Source organism: Pinus tabuliformis, chromosome 3_2, assembly GCF_031772625.1.
Source record: "Pinus tabuliformis cultivar Carrire ecotype Pingquan chromosome 3_2, CPIR1, whole genome shotgun sequence".
Taxonomy (NCBI): Eukaryota; Viridiplantae; Streptophyta; class Pinopsida; order Pinales; family Pinaceae; genus Pinus; species Pinus tabuliformis.
This window is the reverse complement of record NC_142302.1, coordinates 30516862-30537583: the sequence shown is the minus strand read 5'-3', so window position 1 is coordinate 30537583 and position 20722 is coordinate 30516862. Positions and strand designations below refer to the sequence as shown.

At 35.5% G+C, this 20722-nt stretch overlaps 1 protein-coding gene across 1 annotated transcript; it reads left to right on the top strand.

Annotated features, from left to right (window-relative positions):
- The first annotated feature begins 205 nt into the window (after positions 1–205).
- On the top strand, positions 206–725 carry LOC149179657 (uncharacterized). The gene has a single exon (XM_089413611.1). It carries the CDS (start codon positions 213–215, stop codon positions 723–725), a length of 513 nt encoding a protein of 170 aa, XP_089269737.1. The 5' UTR covers positions 206–212.
- Positions 726–20722: the final 19997 nt, after the last annotated feature.

The window sequence follows — 20722 nt, the reverse complement described above, 5'->3', positions numbered from 1 at the left end:
TTCCCTCACACAGTGCTTGCTGGACGTTGTAACGACTTGACAGTTTGGTCCAATGGCCTTGTCTCCCGTGATTTTGATTTGGAATATCAAGCAATTTCAATATCGTCATAATCAATGAATTTGAGATAATAGGTAATCAAATGAATGGATTCTTTATAAATCAATCTCTGCGCATTTTATCTAAACTCAATGTGTATTTGTGATTTGTGATCATGGCAGCTTCCCTGTATGATATTAGAGTTCCTAGGCTCGTGCTGCACTCCGCCTTTTTAATAGGATATGTAAAGCATTCTATCAACAGCCTTGTGGGTTTTTTAAAGGAACCTGCTGAAGTTGCGTGGGCAGATGAAGATCTAGTGTCAAGCCCTGCTCTTATGGTTGAGGAGGATCAGCGCCCAGTGCTTCGGCTGGAAACATTTGGTGTGATACAACAGGAATTGGCAGATGAAGATCTAGTGTCAAGCCCTGCTCTTATGGCTGAGGAGGATCAGCACCCAGTGCTTCGGCTGGAAACATTTGGTGTGATACAACAGGAATTGGGAAATAAGCTGAAAAGCAACGATGCTGTATGTACTGTTTGCTTAAGCGAGTTTGCATTGGATGAAAAAGTCCTGCTGCTCACTAATTGTCATCACGTTTACCATGAAGTTTGTTTGAAAAAATGGCTTGATTTGCCACAGAATAGCTGCCCTCTTTGTAGATCTCCCTTAACCACTGCTCACTAATTGCCATGAAGTTTGTTTGAAAAAATGGCTTGATTTGCCACAGAATAGCTGCCCTCTTTGTAGATCTCCCTTAACCACTGATTGAAAGAAAGCAAAAAAAAAAAGAGAGCCCTGGTATTTTAGCGATCCATGTCTGCGGGCTGTGCTGGTATAGTTTATTTGATTTATTAGTATATATGTTTCTATCTTTAAATTGTACAAGTGAAAGAAAAGAGATATTATGTAAAGTATTATTTGTTACTGGCTTATTTCGGTTATTATAATTTAAAATAAATTTTTAAATATAGATAATTGTATTTAAAAAAATAATAATTATTTAATTGGTTTAAAAAAAATAAAAAATAGATATGTTTAGAACTTTTAATTCTCTATCATATTTATTATTAACACTTATCTAAGTAATTCATGTTTTTATTACCAATAATTTAACTAGCGCTTAGCTCAACTACCAACCTCTAACTCATTTCTTTCATTTATTTCTAACATTTTCTTTTAATGGAAACATGATATTTCTTTGAATCAACATATCTCTATATATAACACAATTTTCTTTCCACAAAAGTTTAATGAATATGTAAGTTATATTTTCCATTTGTGTCACAATACATCCAATCATTTTTATTTTTTTAAAATTAAATATTTTCCTTATATTATGTTGTTAAGTTTCAGCATGTTTTGAGCTTGCATGATCAATTGGATTCTTTTCCAATTTCATTGAACTTAGTTTAGTGCATTTGATAGATAGAAGCACTCCTTGTCTCTCTCTTGTTTCTTTAGGAATGTGCCTTGACCAAATTGCTTCATAGGTAGAACATTACAATTCTTTGTACTCTTTTTCAACAAATGATAAGATGATAAAAAAACAATAGGTTGATTCTTGATGTTCCAAGACACAATCTTAGATTCTATAATGAACACAGATCTAGCCGTTGAATTTTTATCCTTTGGATCACCTACCTAATTATAATTTATAACCTGTCAACTAAACATATAAATGATTAGTGTATTCAATACCAAAATAAAAAGATGTTTTTAGGTATTGAATTTTTCTTTGGGTTGCTTTCCAATGCCTTTCATGTGGCTTAGTGATGAATTGGCTAAGTATGTTGACTTAGTATGCAATATCTCGTTTTATTTTTATTAATTAATTTAACTTCCCACAAACTATGAATATAAAGTACCATTCATTTCTTGTGTACTATCTACAATGTAAATACTAGCATTTTTTCTAATGGGGTAGAGGCTTGTTTACACTTTCATATTGGACATATCGATAAGTTCCTTGAATACTTACTTTTAGGAATCAAAGTCTTATCATTTTCTCTCCATACCTCAATATGCAAAGAGTAATTCATTTGTCAAGGATCTCTCATTTTAGGTTCCTATCATATTTTCCTTTTGGTTTCATTAATCAAACTTAATACACTGCTTATTATGACGAAATCATCTACACATAATGAAATCAAAACAACATTCACATTCTCATTTCTCTTTATGTAATGATTTAAGTCATCCTTATTTTTGATGAATCCTTGTTGAAATAAGAAATTAATTTTCACATCCATGACCTTGGAGCCTATTTGAAACCATATAGTGTTTTATTTCACCCACTTACAAGTTTTTCCTATCCCTACTTCACAAAACCTCATTGTTCAACAAGATATGACATCCCTCTCACATAAATCCCAATCATGCTTAGTAGTAAGTGCAATAATAAGTCTAACAACATTCATTTTACCTACAGGTACAAATGTGTCCTCATAATCTATTCCTTTATTTTGTGAATGAGCTTTTGCAACCAATTTAGTTTTAAATTTTTCTATAATAAAAAAATGAATGTAGAATTGAACAACCATTCTGATCGTATAATAAATTGATTTTCAAGAAAGTTTGTTTCCTATTATCAATTTTCACATTAGAAACATACTCCTCTTGCATCGTATTCATCTATTCGCTATGATCCTTAGCTTTTTCAAAAATTTAAAGGTTCATCAATACTCATAACTTGAAAAATTAAAGTATAATCCTTAAAATTGATAAGAGTCTTCATTTACCTTGTTGATCATCCTAGTAACTCTTTGCTTGTTCAAGTATTTCAACTATTTCTTGGTGTACTCCCATTAGTTACTTCAACGGTACATTAATTTTCAACATCATCTTGTTGATATTTAATCACTTTTGATGATTTTTTTCTAGAAATTTTCTATAAAACTTAATTATCTTCTTTTTTCATATCATGTTCATGCTCATGAAATAAATCTTTACTTTTGATTACTTTATGACTATTGGTATGGTACATTGTATTAACTTTATGTCTACCACAAACTAATAAAAACATTTGAATGACAGTATATTTTTTCCTTCCATGCTATTTGGAATATGGGAATGGACATCATGTTTTTGCGCAATAAAAGCTTCATAAAGCATTCTATGCTCTAAAAACTTAAATTGACTTCTTCTATTATAGAATCACAATTGTATTTACAACTTCAAGACACAAACTATTAGGGATAATAATGCTTAGAAACTCAACTATGGTTTTCTTTTTCCTCTCAACCACACCATTCCATTGAGGGGTATGTGGAAATGCCACTTATTTTTTTAATTACCATTTTTTTTTGCAACACCTCAAGAATTCCCTTAAAGTATATTACCTCCCTAATTTAATCTATCAATCTTGATATGCTTACATAGCTATATTTCAACCATATTTCTATAATTTTTCAAATATTCAAAAACATTACTTTTAATTCTTATGAAATAGACCCATGTAAACCTAGTTTTATTGTGTATGAAAATGAGAAAATAAGAAATTTCCCCAAATAATTTAGTTTGCATTGGGCCCCACACATTATTTTCTACTAATTCAAGAAAATCTCTTTTCTTTTTATTCGTGGAAAATTTATATATATTTGTCCAATATATATTGTAATAGTTCATATATTTATAAAACTAAATTGAAACCTTATCAATAAAATCATTTTTTATTTATTTTAACTTAAATATTTTTTGGTATAAAAATTACATCTAAAATAAAAACATTATAAATATGTTCACTTCCATGGATATCATAGATATAGATGTAAATTATTTTCTTTGTGTAGTCGAAGTAGTTAGAGCGGACGAGATAAACCAACTCTTTAAGAAACTGCTTGACGAGAATAGTCTGCTTACATGATACATGGTGAGCATTTGGGTATGATCAGTTTGAAGAATAAGGAGACCCTTGGTGAAACAGTTCGACCAGGAGCACTCCATCCATCAGGTTGCTTTCATTGACCATTAACTAGCATTTGCACTTGATGTTGCAAAGAAAACGTCGTAAGGCAAGCCAATAGAAAATGAACTAGTAGCTTGAAGTGTTTTGTAAAATCAATGCAATCTCTGCACAACATTATAATGTTTCAAAATGATATATTTACAATGTTCAAGATCATTTAGTCAACATTTATTACCACGAAAAATAACAATATAAAGGCCTGGAAAATAGGCTTTTGATCACCCTATGAGGACACAAGTAATAATGTTGAAGGTACATTTGAGATAATTTCACAAAATGGCTACTGAAGATGCAATATCCACTTGCAAAAATTAAATTAACCTGAATAAGCATAGAGGAAGAGTGGGTTATGTAGATGGAAAAATTGAGAAGAATCCCAAGATCATAAAATGAAGGAGAAATAAACTTCAAATAACAATGTTAAATTGACCCTGATTTTCTGAATACAACCATGACCATAAAAAACAATGGTGTGATACACTCCATTCCTAGATCTCAACTATAATATTCTATACAGAACCTTTGTGCCCATTTTCACTGAAGAAAAAACCATTACATATAATAAGGTGACAATAAGACAAAGATATGATATATATGAAATGGGAAGTAACCAATAATTGGCGACAAGACTGAAATAGCTATGATATTAAATTTGACAAATAAACGTCTAACTATAATAACAGTTCAATGAATGGAAAAGGAGCTCTACAAAATCTAGAAATAGATGTTGACTTATGAACTTCCATTTAATAAAAATATCCTATTTACATTAAGAACCAAGTTGTAGGTGGAAATTACCTGCATTGCTTCCCCCTCCTTATCACTAGATTTTGGGCCTTTCATTGGTCCTTCTTCACCAAAAATCTTTCCCTCATCCATAGCAATTTTCTGATTTGTTTCTTTCTTTGTTCTCACTTTAGCCTTTGCTAATAGATACAAAACAACAGTTGGCATTTTTACTGTAGAAGTTGTTTTTGGAGGTGTTGTAGGATGAGGATACTCAAATAATGAGGGCGTGGCGTGTGAAAGAAACTTAAATTTTGGCTAAAGAACCTTTGTGCCCATTTTCGTTGAAGACAAAACCATTACATATAATAAGGTGGCAATAAGACAAAGATATCATAGATATGAAATGGGAAATAAGCAATAGGTTGTGACAAGACTAAAATAGCTATGATATGAAATTTGACAAATAACCTTCTAACTATAATAACAGGTCAATTAAAGTTAAAGAAGCTCTACAACAGGTAGAAAGAGATGTTGACTTATGAACAACCATTTAATAAAAAATTACCATTTATGTTAAGAACTTGTAAAAATATGGAATCAAGTTGCAGTGGAAATTACCTGCATTGCTTCCCCTCCTTATCACTAGATTTTGGGCCATTTTTTTGGGGATTTTACCCCGACAAACTTCATGTCCATTTGAATATGTTCAAAAAATGCAAAAATACAGAAGATGATCTAAACATTATACTATCATTTAATATTCGGTGTGCACCCTACATTTAATTTCAGTCTCCTTTTATAGTATGGGTATTAACCTATTTGTGATAACATAGTTTCTTGAGCTCTCCCATCCGCGTTTTAAATTTATTTCTTTTGTTCCAAGCACGCATCTTGCTACCTAAGTTGTCTCATCTTCATGGGATTTCCCAACTGTTTATTGCAAAAAGTACGCATGACACAAAATCCTGGAGCAACTTTAAGAAGATATTTCATAACAGTAACATTATTACTTCAAAATGAATGTTTGTCAGTAGTTAGTGGCTTCTGAGATTTATTATATTTGACATGAAATACATCTACGATGTACAATAAGAATTCAAAAGGCTAGAATACCAACACTATGTGAGCCCTATTATGACCAGCGTTTGCAACAAATCTTTAGGGCACCTCGTAAAAGTAACAAAATTTGATCTCTATTATAGTAAGATTACATGATTAATTTCCTTGATGATTTGATTGGTCTTAGCTGAGAACCATGGATGAATTCCAAGCTAAAATCAGGATTTGAAGCGATAAGCACAAAAGGATGAAATTTTAAATGTTGACGATTTAGAAAACTGCAAATCGAGTTGGATAAACATATATTCTATATAATGAAAGCAATTTAACAACGGTAGTTCCCTTTTAGCATATTATATATAACACTTATATTTCATCTTCGGTAGTTCCCTTTTAGCACGTTATATATAACACCTACATTTCATCTTTTTCATATCCTCGTCGGTCCTGGGTCAGTGGTTATTCAATACACTTCTTCAAGTATAACGATAAGTATTCTCTTACATTGAGAATGTCTGAAGATCGTTTGAGACGAAAGGGTAATGGATCTCGCAATTATCAAAACATTCCTTTTTCTCCATCTTGGAATGATCATGAAAAGAAGTGGACGGAAATGGAGGGCGCGACCCCTCTTTTCCATTGTACATAATCTGCATAAATGGAAAGGAAATCGCCAAAAATAAGAACCAGATATGAGATAAATAAAAAAACACTATCTCTTGTGGACTAATACGTGTACCCACATCACAAGTTGCCTCAAAATCAATCACAATGAAGTACTGAAAATCTTGGAGTTGAAGTTCCTGGGTATTCCCTTGAGGATGCAGTTTGAAAGGTAGTTGCAGTTCCGGGGTATTCCCTTGAGGTTGCAGTTTAAAAGGTACATTCTGAAGACTGCTTCCTGGTGGCACCATGTAGTCCTAATTCCTATGACTAATAAGTCCCTGCTTCAATGTATGTGCTGGGTACGTATGAAAACTGAAAGCTTGTGGAAAGTACACAGGGGCATCTGGTACACTCAAAGATATTGCCTTTATATAACCTTCACTGAAAGGTAGTACATATCCATGGGGATTTACTACACTATCAGAATCTGGTATGCCACATGAAAACAAATCTCTCTCACCCTTTATTGCTGTGCAAACTCCAGCAGTGCCATAAAAGTTAAAACCTGCAATTCTATTTGGTGACCACATTATAGGAACCTTGTTGTTCCTTATAATTTGTTCTGCATTATCATGGAGAAAAAGTTAGAACACATCAGCCAGAAAAACAATTATTTAATACTGTATATTCCTAAGTCTAACCTAGTGACCTCTCATATCTTTATGTTTAGGCTTGTAGATGGGAGTTTGGGTATCACATCCTTTTGATTTTTGTTAGTCTGCTTTCGTGGGCTGTTTTGCATTCTCAATTTTGGATTTTGAAGGTGTTTTTTTGGCAATTCTGGCTTTCCTCAGAGTGGTACTCGGTCTGGAAATTAGAGAAACTTTGACTTATCCTTTTATATTTGTTTGCTCAAGGGATTCCTTTTGGATGTTTGCCATGTATACTCCATTAGGGAAATTATGGGAGCTTTGGGATATGGATTACCAGGAAGTTCCGTAAATGCACAAAGTTTTGTGAAGGCATGAAGACTTCATTAACAGCAATAGGACATCTATATTCTTGGTAACATCTAAGGCCCATGAAAAATGAGCACCAATGAATTAGAATAAAATGGCTATTAGATAAATATAAAAACAATACAATGCCAGAATCTCACAAAAGAAATAATAAAAAGAATTTGACTCCTGCAACACTTGCAACACTTGCCAACTTCTGTTTGCCATTTTGACTGTAAATGAAGATTATAGAAGTGCTCAGAACCACTTATGTTGCATGCTTCAAGACATCCTAAATTAAAACCTAAGTTAACAAAGAAAATCCTCCATAAGCTGCATACATATGATAAGTCAGTGCTCCAAGTACTCTAGATGTAACAAATTTAAGGATGTTCAATTTGAACTGGTGATTTTTGGCAAATTTTTAAAGTCGTGAGTGATCTAATTATAAATTACAATTTACTTGCATCAAGTCAAGCCAAACAACTTAAACAAAACTGAAAACCTGCAGCATTGTACAATGGATGCAAAGAGGTACACCTTAAAAATCAAATAACTACAAAGCTTTAAACAGTCTACTGTAAAACGACATGCATCTTAAGCTCCACTAGCCAGAGCTAGCCACAGACTTGATAATCCATAGATTCAACCTACTATCCATCACGAGTTGACATAAGAAAATAAGTGATATAAATATATGCCATGTGAAAAGCCTCCCATCAAAATTGGGAACAAAAACGGTAACTTAATTTGATAAAAATTAACTTCTGAAATATAGGCTCAATCTTAACAGTTACTGTCTCAAGCAGCGCAATCAATCTGCTAACTTATGCAAAAACAAGCAGAACTTTTGAGAGTGCACACCGTGAAAACTTTGGTTGGCAAAATGAGGGTATTAGTGCATAAGACACAAAATAGTCATTATTTGCAATTATTTACCCACCAGACATGATCATAATCAGGAATCTCTAAATTTGCTAAGGCTCCTCACCTGAAAAGCGATTATACATGACATAAAAATGACTTGAAGTATGAGATGATGGCACGAGTCCGGACACTACTAATAATGTTCAAGCAACCCTGTGGAAGTAAGTGTGATTGACAATTTCAGAATAGGGCAATCACAGAAAGAAACAACAACAACAATACTAAAATCAAATTACCAAATGTGCCTCAAATTATGGACAAGGAGGCTGCTCTTTTACTCTATAGGGGACAAGGCAACTAGGGTAAAGTGCAATTTCAACTAAAGGAGGATCTGGTTATGATGGGTACTTGATACATTTGCTTTCTAATCCTAACGTACTCATCCTAGTCTACAATATATCATGTATTTTTTAAATGTATTATATTAAATTGCATTAGCAGATTTTGATGTTGAACAATGGATGTATGTCAAACCATGCACCAGGCCTCAACTTCTCCAATGGCAGGAAGCAGACTGAGCAAGGTGAAAGTCTAGGTGATTTTGACCAAAATATGCCCATGTCATAGCAGTAGCTTAGCCAAAGGAAGTGCATCAGGTTAATGGTTTTCCCTTGAGCAATGTTGCTCAAAGCAAGGATGAAGCGTGTCTGTTTTTTGGAAACAAAGAGTCGGAAGAGTTATTTTCCAAAAATCATCAGAAGCGAAGCGTCTTGTGTGTGTGTGTGTATATATTATATATTTGCATTTATATTAAAAAAACATCCAAAATGCCAAATTAGTTGTAGAAGATATGAAAACATGCATATTTGTACATAAATCAAGATAAATATGGCATCCATTGTACATCAATGATTAATTATTTAAGAATCAACCATCTAGAATCTAGATTCCTCTCCTCTTGTCTAGTTTTTGCCTCTAGTTCAATTCTCTAGGGATATTAGTCAACACTGCCCAATTTTGATCAAACGTCTTAATCCAAGCCTTATAATATGGTAGAGAAAGCTTAACGTGCGTGATCAATGATTTTGACTTGAGTGAAGGGTACACTTTTGCTAAGGCCATGGCAAAGGGGTTCAACAATCAAGACCAAACACTGGGATACATATAGGGCTTGGTGCTCTTAATTAAATGCCAATCACCTATCCTCATACATGATATAATCTAATGAAATGCCACAATCCCATTGATCCTGAAATCCCGAAAACTGTTAAGTCTGCTAAATTTTGAATGGGTTATGAAATTCTATTTTCTCCATATGAAGTCTGATGAGGTTGGAAACACTCTCAAACATAGTGAGTCATTTCATGGTAATGTTAAAAATTTCTAATCAAGTTTAAAAGGAGGCAATTACAAAAAGAGCTATTATATTAGTAGACATGTATCTAATCCCATGTCAATAACACTATATCATGGGGCCAAATGCCTGGAAGAAAAACAACTACACTTTGGCAATGTACGAAGACCATACTAAGGCAGCAAACTGCACACCTATTTTTCAAGCATGTTTGAGTGAATTTCAAACTACTAACACCCACTGAATATGACAGAAACAACAAAATTCTATGACATCTTTGGAAATGCATTATGGCCATTAATAAACACCAATTTGAAAAAGGGCACGACCTTCATCTTCTAAATTCCAACACATGAAAAAATATAAGTGGCCAATAGGACCTTATATGACTGTAGTGTGATTGCTAAGAATGTACGGCCATCAACATTTGACGTTGGAAGATCAATTCTTATATTTTTAGCATAGAATAGACTGATCCATCGCTCCACTAATAAATTGTCCTTTCAGCTTTGAGGCATGCATGAGATTCCAGAGTAGAAAGTACTTTGGCTAGATGGTAGAAACAACAAAAGAAAGTTACTCAATGACAAGCTGAAAAGTTCATCAAGCATATCAAAAAAATGCATCGATGGGTGGAAGTGGGCATTGCAGAAGACTCAGAAGTATAAGGAATCTCTTGATAAGCAACAAGTCAACCACAATATTAAGCCAAAGGAAAAGAATGGATGAAGGGATAGAATTTTAAATTGAAAACAAACTAATATGAGCTATTTCAAATTCTGAAGCAAAGTGGTAAAAGTGCCTTCAAATTGGATCTATCACAATACATAGTCATTCTTCCATTTTGTTGAGTGTGGATAAACTAATTCTTTTGAACCATTAATGTTAGATGTATCAACCTTTCAAGAAAGACACCATTCTGCAAGTCAGGGAGAATGAACCGAGAACAACATGCAATAAATACACTAGATTTGAAGACAAGGACAACTCCATTGAACTTGCAAGTGGTTTCTCGAAGACCAACTCAAGTCTCAAAAGCAATTCCCTCATTTGGTGGACCAGATGATGGAGGAACACTATCCTCAAAAATGAGAGGTTTGATCTCTACCTGATTGACGTGAACAAGTTCACCAGCTGACCTCAACAGTGAGCTAACATAACCATGCCTTCCTTCACCCCTCCCCTTTAAGAATAGACATTTGCAATTAGAAATTCCCATTGACCAATGAACATAATATTCAGAAACATTGTCTACTATCTTCTCCCTCTTTTCGTATTTTTGGATTGAATGTTATCTATAACAGTGACGATAATCCCTTTGTACTCTTAATCGCAACTACTCTGATTAATCGCAATTGGAATATCTCACATCCGTTCAAAAGAGGCAGGGGAACTAAATGTGGTTGCATATTCTCTCATCTTCAACCTCCCCATTCTCTTCACCCCCCGAAGATGTCATTATCAGGAATGATATCTAAAAAGCTCCATTCTAATTTTTAGGTTGCCCATTTTAGGCTTCTTGGTCTTATGTTGACTTCACACTTCGAGAAGATCCTTCAAATTCATGCTAGCCATATAGTTCATCTCGATGATCCTCAACGTCAGGGCATGTTCTCAAAAGCAGAAAGCAAAGACTTTCCATCACATTTCTTGTGAAGAATGGATATGTAAGCTTTTGACCCTTATGGAAGGCAGAGACTGAAGAGAATTTTATCTTTTTTAAGTGCTCAATCTATTACATCAGGACGCAATATGATTTCCCTTCCAAGGATATGAGGGAGTTTCCATCCATGTTTTACAAATACTTCGATTGGAGATGTTTCAATTTGCTCCTCAAAGAGGTGGTCACCTTGAAAACTCTCTTGAGTACAATGAAAACTACATATATTATTTTTTTACTCCCTAAAATGAACGATGATTGCATGGCCGCTGCTACTACAGATATTACACTGATATTCATGATAACAGTCGTAGAACCACTAGACATTTCCCTTTCACAATAATTACCCAGAAGTAAACCTGTATTTGGAGACCCAATCTGTAGAGAGGAATAGGCCCCACTCAGTTTCCATTCCGTCGTAGAGGACCATGCTATGATCATATTACCTCCTCTGCGTCTTCTTGGAGGAATTTTCAATTGAGGCAATTCAACTCATTGGAAAAATCAGACTTCCTGTGGCCTTTATATGGTAAGAACTAGTTACCTAGCTCTAAATAGATATAGTGGTTCTAAAGAAGTTTCACTGTTTAAAGAAATCATGATGAAATTCCATGGCTACGCACAGTCATCCTAGAGCAATACTAAGAGGGCTGACCTCCTAGGAATGAGTGCTATTTTCTTTTCATTTGATTATGATTTTTCCCTGAGGGCTTAAACATAATACTATGTTTATTTTAGGCACACACATTCTCACCACGTCTTCGGACCCAACCACTTACAAATTTCAGATCATCACGCTGTAGAGTCTAGTGATGCTCAGCATACAACACAGCCAGTGGGATGCGGTCATTCTGGTTCCTTTGCAGACCATGATCCAGGCTACATATTTCGTCAATTTGTACCAAATTTTGATTTCTGATAAAACGACATGATGACTGAACTTGTGGGTGGCTGACACTCCCTCAGCATAAGAGGAAGCCTAATTATTTAAAATGCCCGTCAAACGAAAAAATAGCAAAAGCATTTCTGCATGATCTACAAGGGGAAAAATCAGAGACCATGACACTCCAAACATCAATCAGAGCCCATAAATTAAAAACAAGGGTTTTCAATATCTAGTCATTTCTTCTTGAATTGAATAGTAATAAAAACGCCTGCTCTGATATTTCGGAACTGTAGACCCAAGCATGATTGTTTTATATTCAATTCAAGGCACCGCACCATTTTTCATGTATCAAACTTTAATTATGAGACTAACCCACTTGAAAAAAACACATACTCAATTAATTGAGTAAATTACTGACCTCTCGGAGCTTGATCAATCATGGCTGCAGAAATTGTGATCGTTGATGCATTCGCTCCCTCGGTCTGCAACAATTTTTTGGTATTCGATTTTCCACAAATAACCTAATTGCAGTTCTTAAAAAAAAAAACTATTAATAAAAAAAACAACGAACCCAAATTTATTATTGATTGACATATCACATCCTAAGAATTAAAAAAACTATATAGCATATGATACATGATCACTGCGGATAGAAAGATTGTTGATTGATCATCAAGAAATTGGTATCACCACCCCAAGATATGCAACAATTTTCTGGTATTTAATTTTCCACAAATAACCTAATTGCAATTATAACCAAAGAACGATTATTATTAGATAGACATATCTCATCCTAACTGTTTAGGCAGAATTGACCAGACATAATTACTAAGAGTACATGTATTCACAGGAGTCAATCAAAAGAATGCATTGTATTATAGTTCAAAGAAAGCAGGATACCAAACTTGGAAGCTTCGTAAACAGTAACTCCCCAGGGAACCCCGGATAAGCCCCTTTTCCATATATTCCTGATTCCATATATTCCCGAACAGGCAGATATGGTCTCCATAGGTGAAAAAGCATTGCCTGGGAAGTAGCCATTCTTGAACGGATTGGTCACTGCTCCAACAAGAATAGTGGGGATGTTGAGCATCATCCCGTCGATGCGCACTACTCCGGACATTGAGTTTTGGAGTTCCCTACCCAGGCATAGGGTAAATGAACATTCTTCCTTCGCAAGAGATTGGTATGGAATCCACATCTCATACAAAAGCCTTCCATGGTAACATCATCGCCTTAGATTCTTCAAGTGCAGAGATTTTTGGAGAAGAACCCCAACCAGAATCTTGCGTTTAACAGCCTTGAACTCGAACCCTACCCATAATTAACCCACTTGATCATTTTTAGATCCGTTTGCACCATGTTGTGCAGGGGAGGTTTGGAGGCGCAAGTGGAAGCACTACGTCTCCATTTCGAATCCCACTACGACGCCCTTGACGGTGCAGAAAGGCAGGACGTGATGCAAGTCCTGACGCCTGCTTGGAGAACACCTCTGGAGAAACCCTACCTCTGGATTGGGGATTGGCACCCCGCGCTCTTCATCAATCTCTTCCACGGCCTCGTCGTCCATTACCTGGACCGCCTCAGTCTCGAACCTGCGACGTCGGAGAAGAATTATTACCGCAGGGCCAGGCTGGCTTATGCATCGGAGGACTTGCTGAACAAGGTTGAGAACATCAAAATGGTGCTGTGCACCATGGTTCCTGCCCTTTTTCATAGAATGCGCCGCGTTCAGCTTGGCCTGGGAGGCCCCATTGCGAAACACTGGTTGCTGGCCCTGCTCCGAGACCGCCAAGAAAGTTCCCCGGGATCGAGTCGCCGAGAGGATCAAGACGCCGTGGTGGCACTGGAGAGTGGATTCACGGCGCAGATCCGGGAATTGAATAGGGAATTACAAGATTCAGAAGGGAATTACAAGATTGAATAGGGAATTGATCGACGGTTCAAGTGTTTGAAATCGTCTAACATCCAATCTTGTAACTGTTTTGATCGACGGTTCAAGTGTTTGTAATCGTCTAACATCCAATCTTACGGTGTCCAAAGATGACAGGTAGGCAGAAAGGGGGATGCATTTTAGAGGGAAACGACTTACGACGTAATTAATGAATAAATAATAATAATGTGAATTCCGCATGGTAAGCATGTGGTTGGAGGATAATTTAATGAAAGGGATTATAGAAATGCTCCGAAGAAAAGTTTATAAAATCATAATAATTAGGCCGCTTTTCTTTTGAATCAGCTTGTGACATCCGTACAATAGCGCTAACTTTATTCTGGTGACATTTGTCGTTACCATATGATTTCCACTCACTTCATTTCACAGTCTGCGAGCGAGTTCCATGGCTGCGAGTTCGCCGGGTATAGCCACAAATAAAATATTATTGACTCGTTTTCAATGTAATACGAATTTCAAACTTCCACAGTGACCTGAAAAGCGAGAAAAGAATGTTGACAAAACATTGCAGGTAATGCGAACGATTTTCTGATCTATTGCGTTGTTTCATCTACTTTTTGTTCCGTTCTCCTTTGTCAAAACTAGGTTTAGAGGTTGAACAAAAGAAAAAACTGATGTAAACTAAGATGACCTGATGAGGCAAGGAAATGTTATCATATCACGCTTTCACAATTTTCGTATTAGAGATCAAGATAAATGTTGAGTTTTGTCATCCCTGCTCCTGATTGTGTGATAATTATAGATCAGAAAGGGAGGACCTGGACCACTGTATTGCAACATGTATTTTCCCCTGTTTGGGTGTCTGGCCTGCTGGCATTCCTGTTTTTTATTTTTCGTCGTCCTCAGAAGTTGTACCAAATCTCTGCCCCATATCACAACAAGCTTTCAGAGCAGTTTTTCCCCAAAACAGTAGTATGGCTGTTTATTTTTTGGTGTCCTCAGAAGCTGTCCAAATCTCTGCTTCGAATCCAGTAGAAAGAAGGGCGATGCAACTAAAGTGGAAGCTAACATGTACATCCTGAGAAGGAGAATCACTACTATGCACAAATAGATTTTACAGTCACAGTCGAAGAATAGATGGTACAGTCTACCAACAAATAGAATGTAGAGACTCACAATCGAAAAAATCGATATGAAGTGACTTCCTAAAAGCGAAGTGAGCAAACTGTCGTGGAAAGCCATATCTAATTTGGAATTAGAGATGGGTAGACATGAAAGACTTCAGCGTGGAATTTGTGGAGTATAAAATCCGCGAGTCTACATGTGGCTACATTTTATTAGTTTCATTAGAAGTGGATTGCAACTAGAAGATTATCCTTTGTTGTGCAGTAATGCTTTCCTGGGAATTGGTTGTCTGATCTTACTAGAGATCGGTATAATATTTGCTAATATCTCACTTTAAAACTCTGCTTAAATCAATATACAAGATTTGTTTCAATTGGCTGAACCATCTGTTGTTGTTGCAAAAACCAAGGTGACTAAAGGCCATGGAAATATTAGATAGTGATTCAGAGTGAATTGGCCGTTGATGCATTGCTTAATGATTGAGACGGGTTTTCCTGTTTCAAAAGAATTTAATGTATCATGTAAAATATCTCTCTTAAGATAAGTGTAGATTTACTAATGTTACAACGTGTGGCAGAAAATACATGTTTCTTCTTTCTAGGGGCCTTAATAGGCAATCCATTAATTTTAACACTGTCATTTTTTCTTGTGTTATATATTACACTCATTATTTTTCATCCATGGTTTAAGCATTGGATTCATCTTAACCCAAGTAAAAACACTATTTATCTTCTTTATTCTTCATTTCATTTTTAATAATTGAAATTCTGTAACTCTCAAGAAAAAGGAAAGTTTGTTAGGTCTTGATTTGTATTCAAGATTAAGTTAGGATTAGATACAAAGGTGAATTGCCTCCAAGCATTTAGTTCATAAAAAAATTTCTTTAAAATCTTTATTATGTTTTTTCGATGTCCTCAACACTCGTTCTTTCAGCGAAGAACTGTCTCTAGGTAACAACATCCCCATCATGTTTTATTTTAAGGCTCAATATTATGAAAATGTTTGTAATTATAAAATTGGTTTTATATATATAGTTCATGGATTTATATTATAATCAAGACTTGATGGTTAAGGATTTACATTACATCGTAACTCAAATCTTGGAAGATTAATTTAAATGTGACTTGGAAAAATATATGAGAAGTAGCTCTCGATATGACATGGTAAGCATACACACTATAAAAATTGTTATATCGTCTCCATTCTCTTTAAACACCTAGCATAATAAATGTGAGTATATGACATGTAGACATGGGTCCTCACCCTCATACATTCTGATCCAATTCACAAATAAAAACAAAATTAGTTTTATACAAGGAGATCGACGACCCCATTTTGGTGAAAAATTGGATGGTCGAATTTGAATAGTTGGAGGGTGCTCATGAAATGATCCAGGGTAGGGGAGATTACTATCAAGGTTCTTCCCCTCCCATTGAATGGTTATTATTCACCCCGCCAAATGAATGGTATGCGGGGGGTTATTTTCATGTTTGGCATACAATGAGGGGGGTATCTCTCTATCACAGTTCCCCTTACCAATTTCGCCCCTCCCATCGAATTGCTATTATCGGCCAGGCCAAATCCATTGTATTTGGGGATATGGTCTGATTCGGCGTATGAAGAGGGAGGTTAGTCTCGCTATCGCAAGGTAAAACAAATCTAGCGTGCTGTAGATTTATTTCTAAGACAAAAACAAACATCATAAAGTAAAATAAATCTAGTGCATGCTACATTTGTTTCTAACACAATTATAAGCATTAGATGGTAAAAACAAATATATCAGATATTAGATTTGCTTCTAGCACAAAACCAAGCACCACAAAGTAAAACAAATCTAGTGCATCCTATGTTGTTTCAAGGACAATTATAAGCATTTGACGATAAAAAAATCTAATGCACGCTAGATTTGTTTGTAGCACAAACAAAGTCATTGCATGGTAAATAAATCTAGAGTTTGGTAACTTTGTTTTTGAGACAAACATATGCATTATAAGGTCAAACAAATATAGTGTAAGGAAAAACATAAACAATGGCATTGCAAGGTAAACCAAAAGCACAAACAATATTTGTAGGGTAAATAAATATAATGTGTACTAGGTTTGTTTCTAGCACACAAACACAAGAATTGGAGGCTAAAAAAAATATAGAACCCACTTGATTTGTTTAAAACATTGTTGTATTTTATTTTGTTTTTTTTTTTTAAATGCAAGGTCTGTGCTTGCTAAAATCTGTGCCTATTGGACACTATACAAGAAGAAATTATTGTTGTATTTTGTTTTAGTTTTGTAACACCCTCCTCCCACATCTACCCAAGTAACCGGCCAATTGGGGTAAACATGTGACTACAAGTTACTATGATACACTTAAAATCCCTATGTATCAGTTAAGGAAGTGGAACCGACGGAACAGAGACAACCTAACTTTCTACACATGCAACAGAACCCTGGGGAGCCATCCAACCCATCCAGGTGACCAACCCCTAAGACAAACTAAAATTTCGATCCATTAAAGCCTCAGTTGCTCCCTTGAAATGTGCATGAATGTGACTAGGACCCTCCAGTCACTCCCACAACAAGTCATGCATGCGATTAAGGACTTCTCTAGGTAGTTTTGTGCCAGTGACTCTAGATTCTCTGCCACTTTTTCAGGGCCAGGACATAGGCCATTTCCCATAACTCCATGAAATTTCCAAAAATGAAAAATAACATTGAAACAATGATACATATTCAAATGCTTGAACAAGGACTGGACTGGACCCCTATTAGCAATGACAGACATTTCGTTAAGCATTTCACAAATATGCATCCTATAGGTTTAAACAACAGATTTGGGCATAAGGGTCTCAAGATTATTTGAGAATCGCTAAGAAGCATTGGTTCATCATCACTATAAATTCATTATCATCTATTAAGAAACATATTCATTCTATATTCAGTGATTAGCCAAAACATGATGATAGCCATACATTTTCACTGTCATAAAACTCATTCATAACCAACATATAACTAACAAAAATATCATGGATATAACAACCATATAAGCCACATATAAACAAGTATATTTACTCATAAAATAGCAAGGAGAAAGAGAGTTCTTATTAATGATTTCATAGTCCAACTAGGTATGGGACTTCCACAAACCACTCGACCATAGACTAGGCTAAACCAAATCTTTCTTTTAGTCAGCCACCCCCATTCCATATTCCAAGCATGAATGTGGGATCTCATGGAACAAATCCAACAAAACCAAACCTGGGCTTACAGAGGCCAAACCACCTGAACCCTCAGCTAGTTATTCCACCTCACAATCGGACATCACTAACCATCTCCAGATTGGTCTCTACCCATGTTGTTCAGGGCTCCATAGCATTTATTCCTACCAAGGTTTCCAAGACTAGTAACTCAACCCACCAAGGGATTCTAGAGCATTTTTCCAACCAAGGCTTCCTAGACTAGTAACTCAATCCATGTTGTTATAGAGCTTCTAAAGTGCTTTTCTACCCAAGGCTTCTAGGAACTAGTCACTCAACTCGCAACCAAAGGAACATGAGATCCAATGTGAAAAAAAAGGAAAGAAACCAAGAACACCATGACTATCTAGGAAATGACAAGGCTAATAAATCTACCATCAATCTAGGAAATCCTCCATGCCAATGATAGATCATAACCAAGAAACTACATGCATGTGCCATGCATGGCAAAACTAGCAAGGAAACGATACATTGAACTCGATACCTGCAAGGAAAATCCATTGTAGTCGATGATCCCGATGTCCTCTTTTGCTTTCCTTCTTTTTCTTTTCCTTCTTGCTACAAATCCCAAGTATTCCGCACTCCTCCATGAGTGCTCCAAGAAAATTCTAAGTGTCCAAGAGTATGAGAGAGAGAGAGATAATAGGAGAGAGCTCCACTAAAACCTATCAAAATATTTTCAACTAATCCTCAGAAGCCTTTTTATTAATGAGGCCTCTATTTTCTTCAATTTCCATTATTTTCCTTCATTTTCCTCACATGCAACCTGTGACCTTTCACCTTCCTTTTCTCCTAATTTTCATTATTTTCATAAATAAATGCCAATAAATTCCATTTTTCCTTTCTTAAGCCTTATCCATTGCCTTTTCCAATTTCCATACCCATTAATTAATCACAAGTGATCCCCATCACTATGTGTATTCCCAACATTCAGCCTCGAATACATGTCCCATGACCTTGGACTTATTTATTTTTATGGATTTTTAACCAAGGATATTATACAACCCTCCCCCTTGGGGGAAAACCTTCACCAATGTTCAATGACACCTACAAACCAAAAAACTGCTAAAAAAACATGCAGCCTATGGAGATTTATAACACAGCTCGTTGTAGTATTTATAATGGCATTCTACTGAAAACATAACAACATGCCTCTTATTGGAGCTAACACAACTCATTATGTTATTTACAATAAAAACCACATATACTCATGCACATTTTCTTCAACTAGAAGATAACCATACTGCCTATGGATCTTTATAAATCTAGCTCGACATAATATTTACAATAATATACACATATGTACATTTTCTCAACCAGCAAATAAAAGGATACGATGCCTACATATGTCACAAGGGAATCCATAGGCTTACACCTCCACCCTAAAGAGTAGTACCAGGATTCACCTCCTTCCCAGGAAGTCCAGAATCCACTTCCAAAGTAAAAAATGCATCGAATTCCCACTGCCATAATCTTATGCCACTTATCCTCTTAGGGAATAGTTATGAACTCATTGTTCCAGAGAACACTCCTAATGTGAATTTGATTCCATATGGAAATCCTAATGACCAAAAAAAAAAACATCCCTCTCCTTCCCTTCTCTGCTACAAATTCCCTCGGGAAATCTAGTCACCCCTTCCATGTAGTCACATACCTTCCAAGTTTCGTTGGCACCCCCATCTCAGGCAGTCCATCCATTGGCAAGATTTCCTCAAATCGAAAGGTCCAAAAACCAAGGCATATCCCTGCCTCAAAACCATCATATTGTTCATATCATGCTCATGGAAATCATTTGACACTATTGGGTACTAGTGTCCCACAATGGCCATGCTCTTGGAATTATTTAACACCATATTTTTTCATCTTCCATTTCCTTTTATTGTTTCTAATTCTCACAATGGGTTTCAACCACCTAACCAAGCATTTTTGTGCTTCCTGTACCAAGCACGTAATTCCCATTAGTGTCAAAATAAATTGAAATAAATTCACATCATACCTCATTGGTAGCCTGTCAACAAGGTACACTTGCAACTTTTTTTACTTCCTGTCACAACAAGTGAAACTAATTTTTTTATCAAATCATCATGAATAACCATATCACAACCAGTTAGCTCAAAACACAACCAACATAGATCAAAATCATGGATCGCATGTAATCATCATCAACCAAAATCACAAATCACATGTAACCATAATAAGGCAGAATCATAGATCAGATGCATAATAAAACAGAAATAAAATACTAATACTTATCCTTTAATTGGTCCTTTGTCCCTTTGTACACACAGC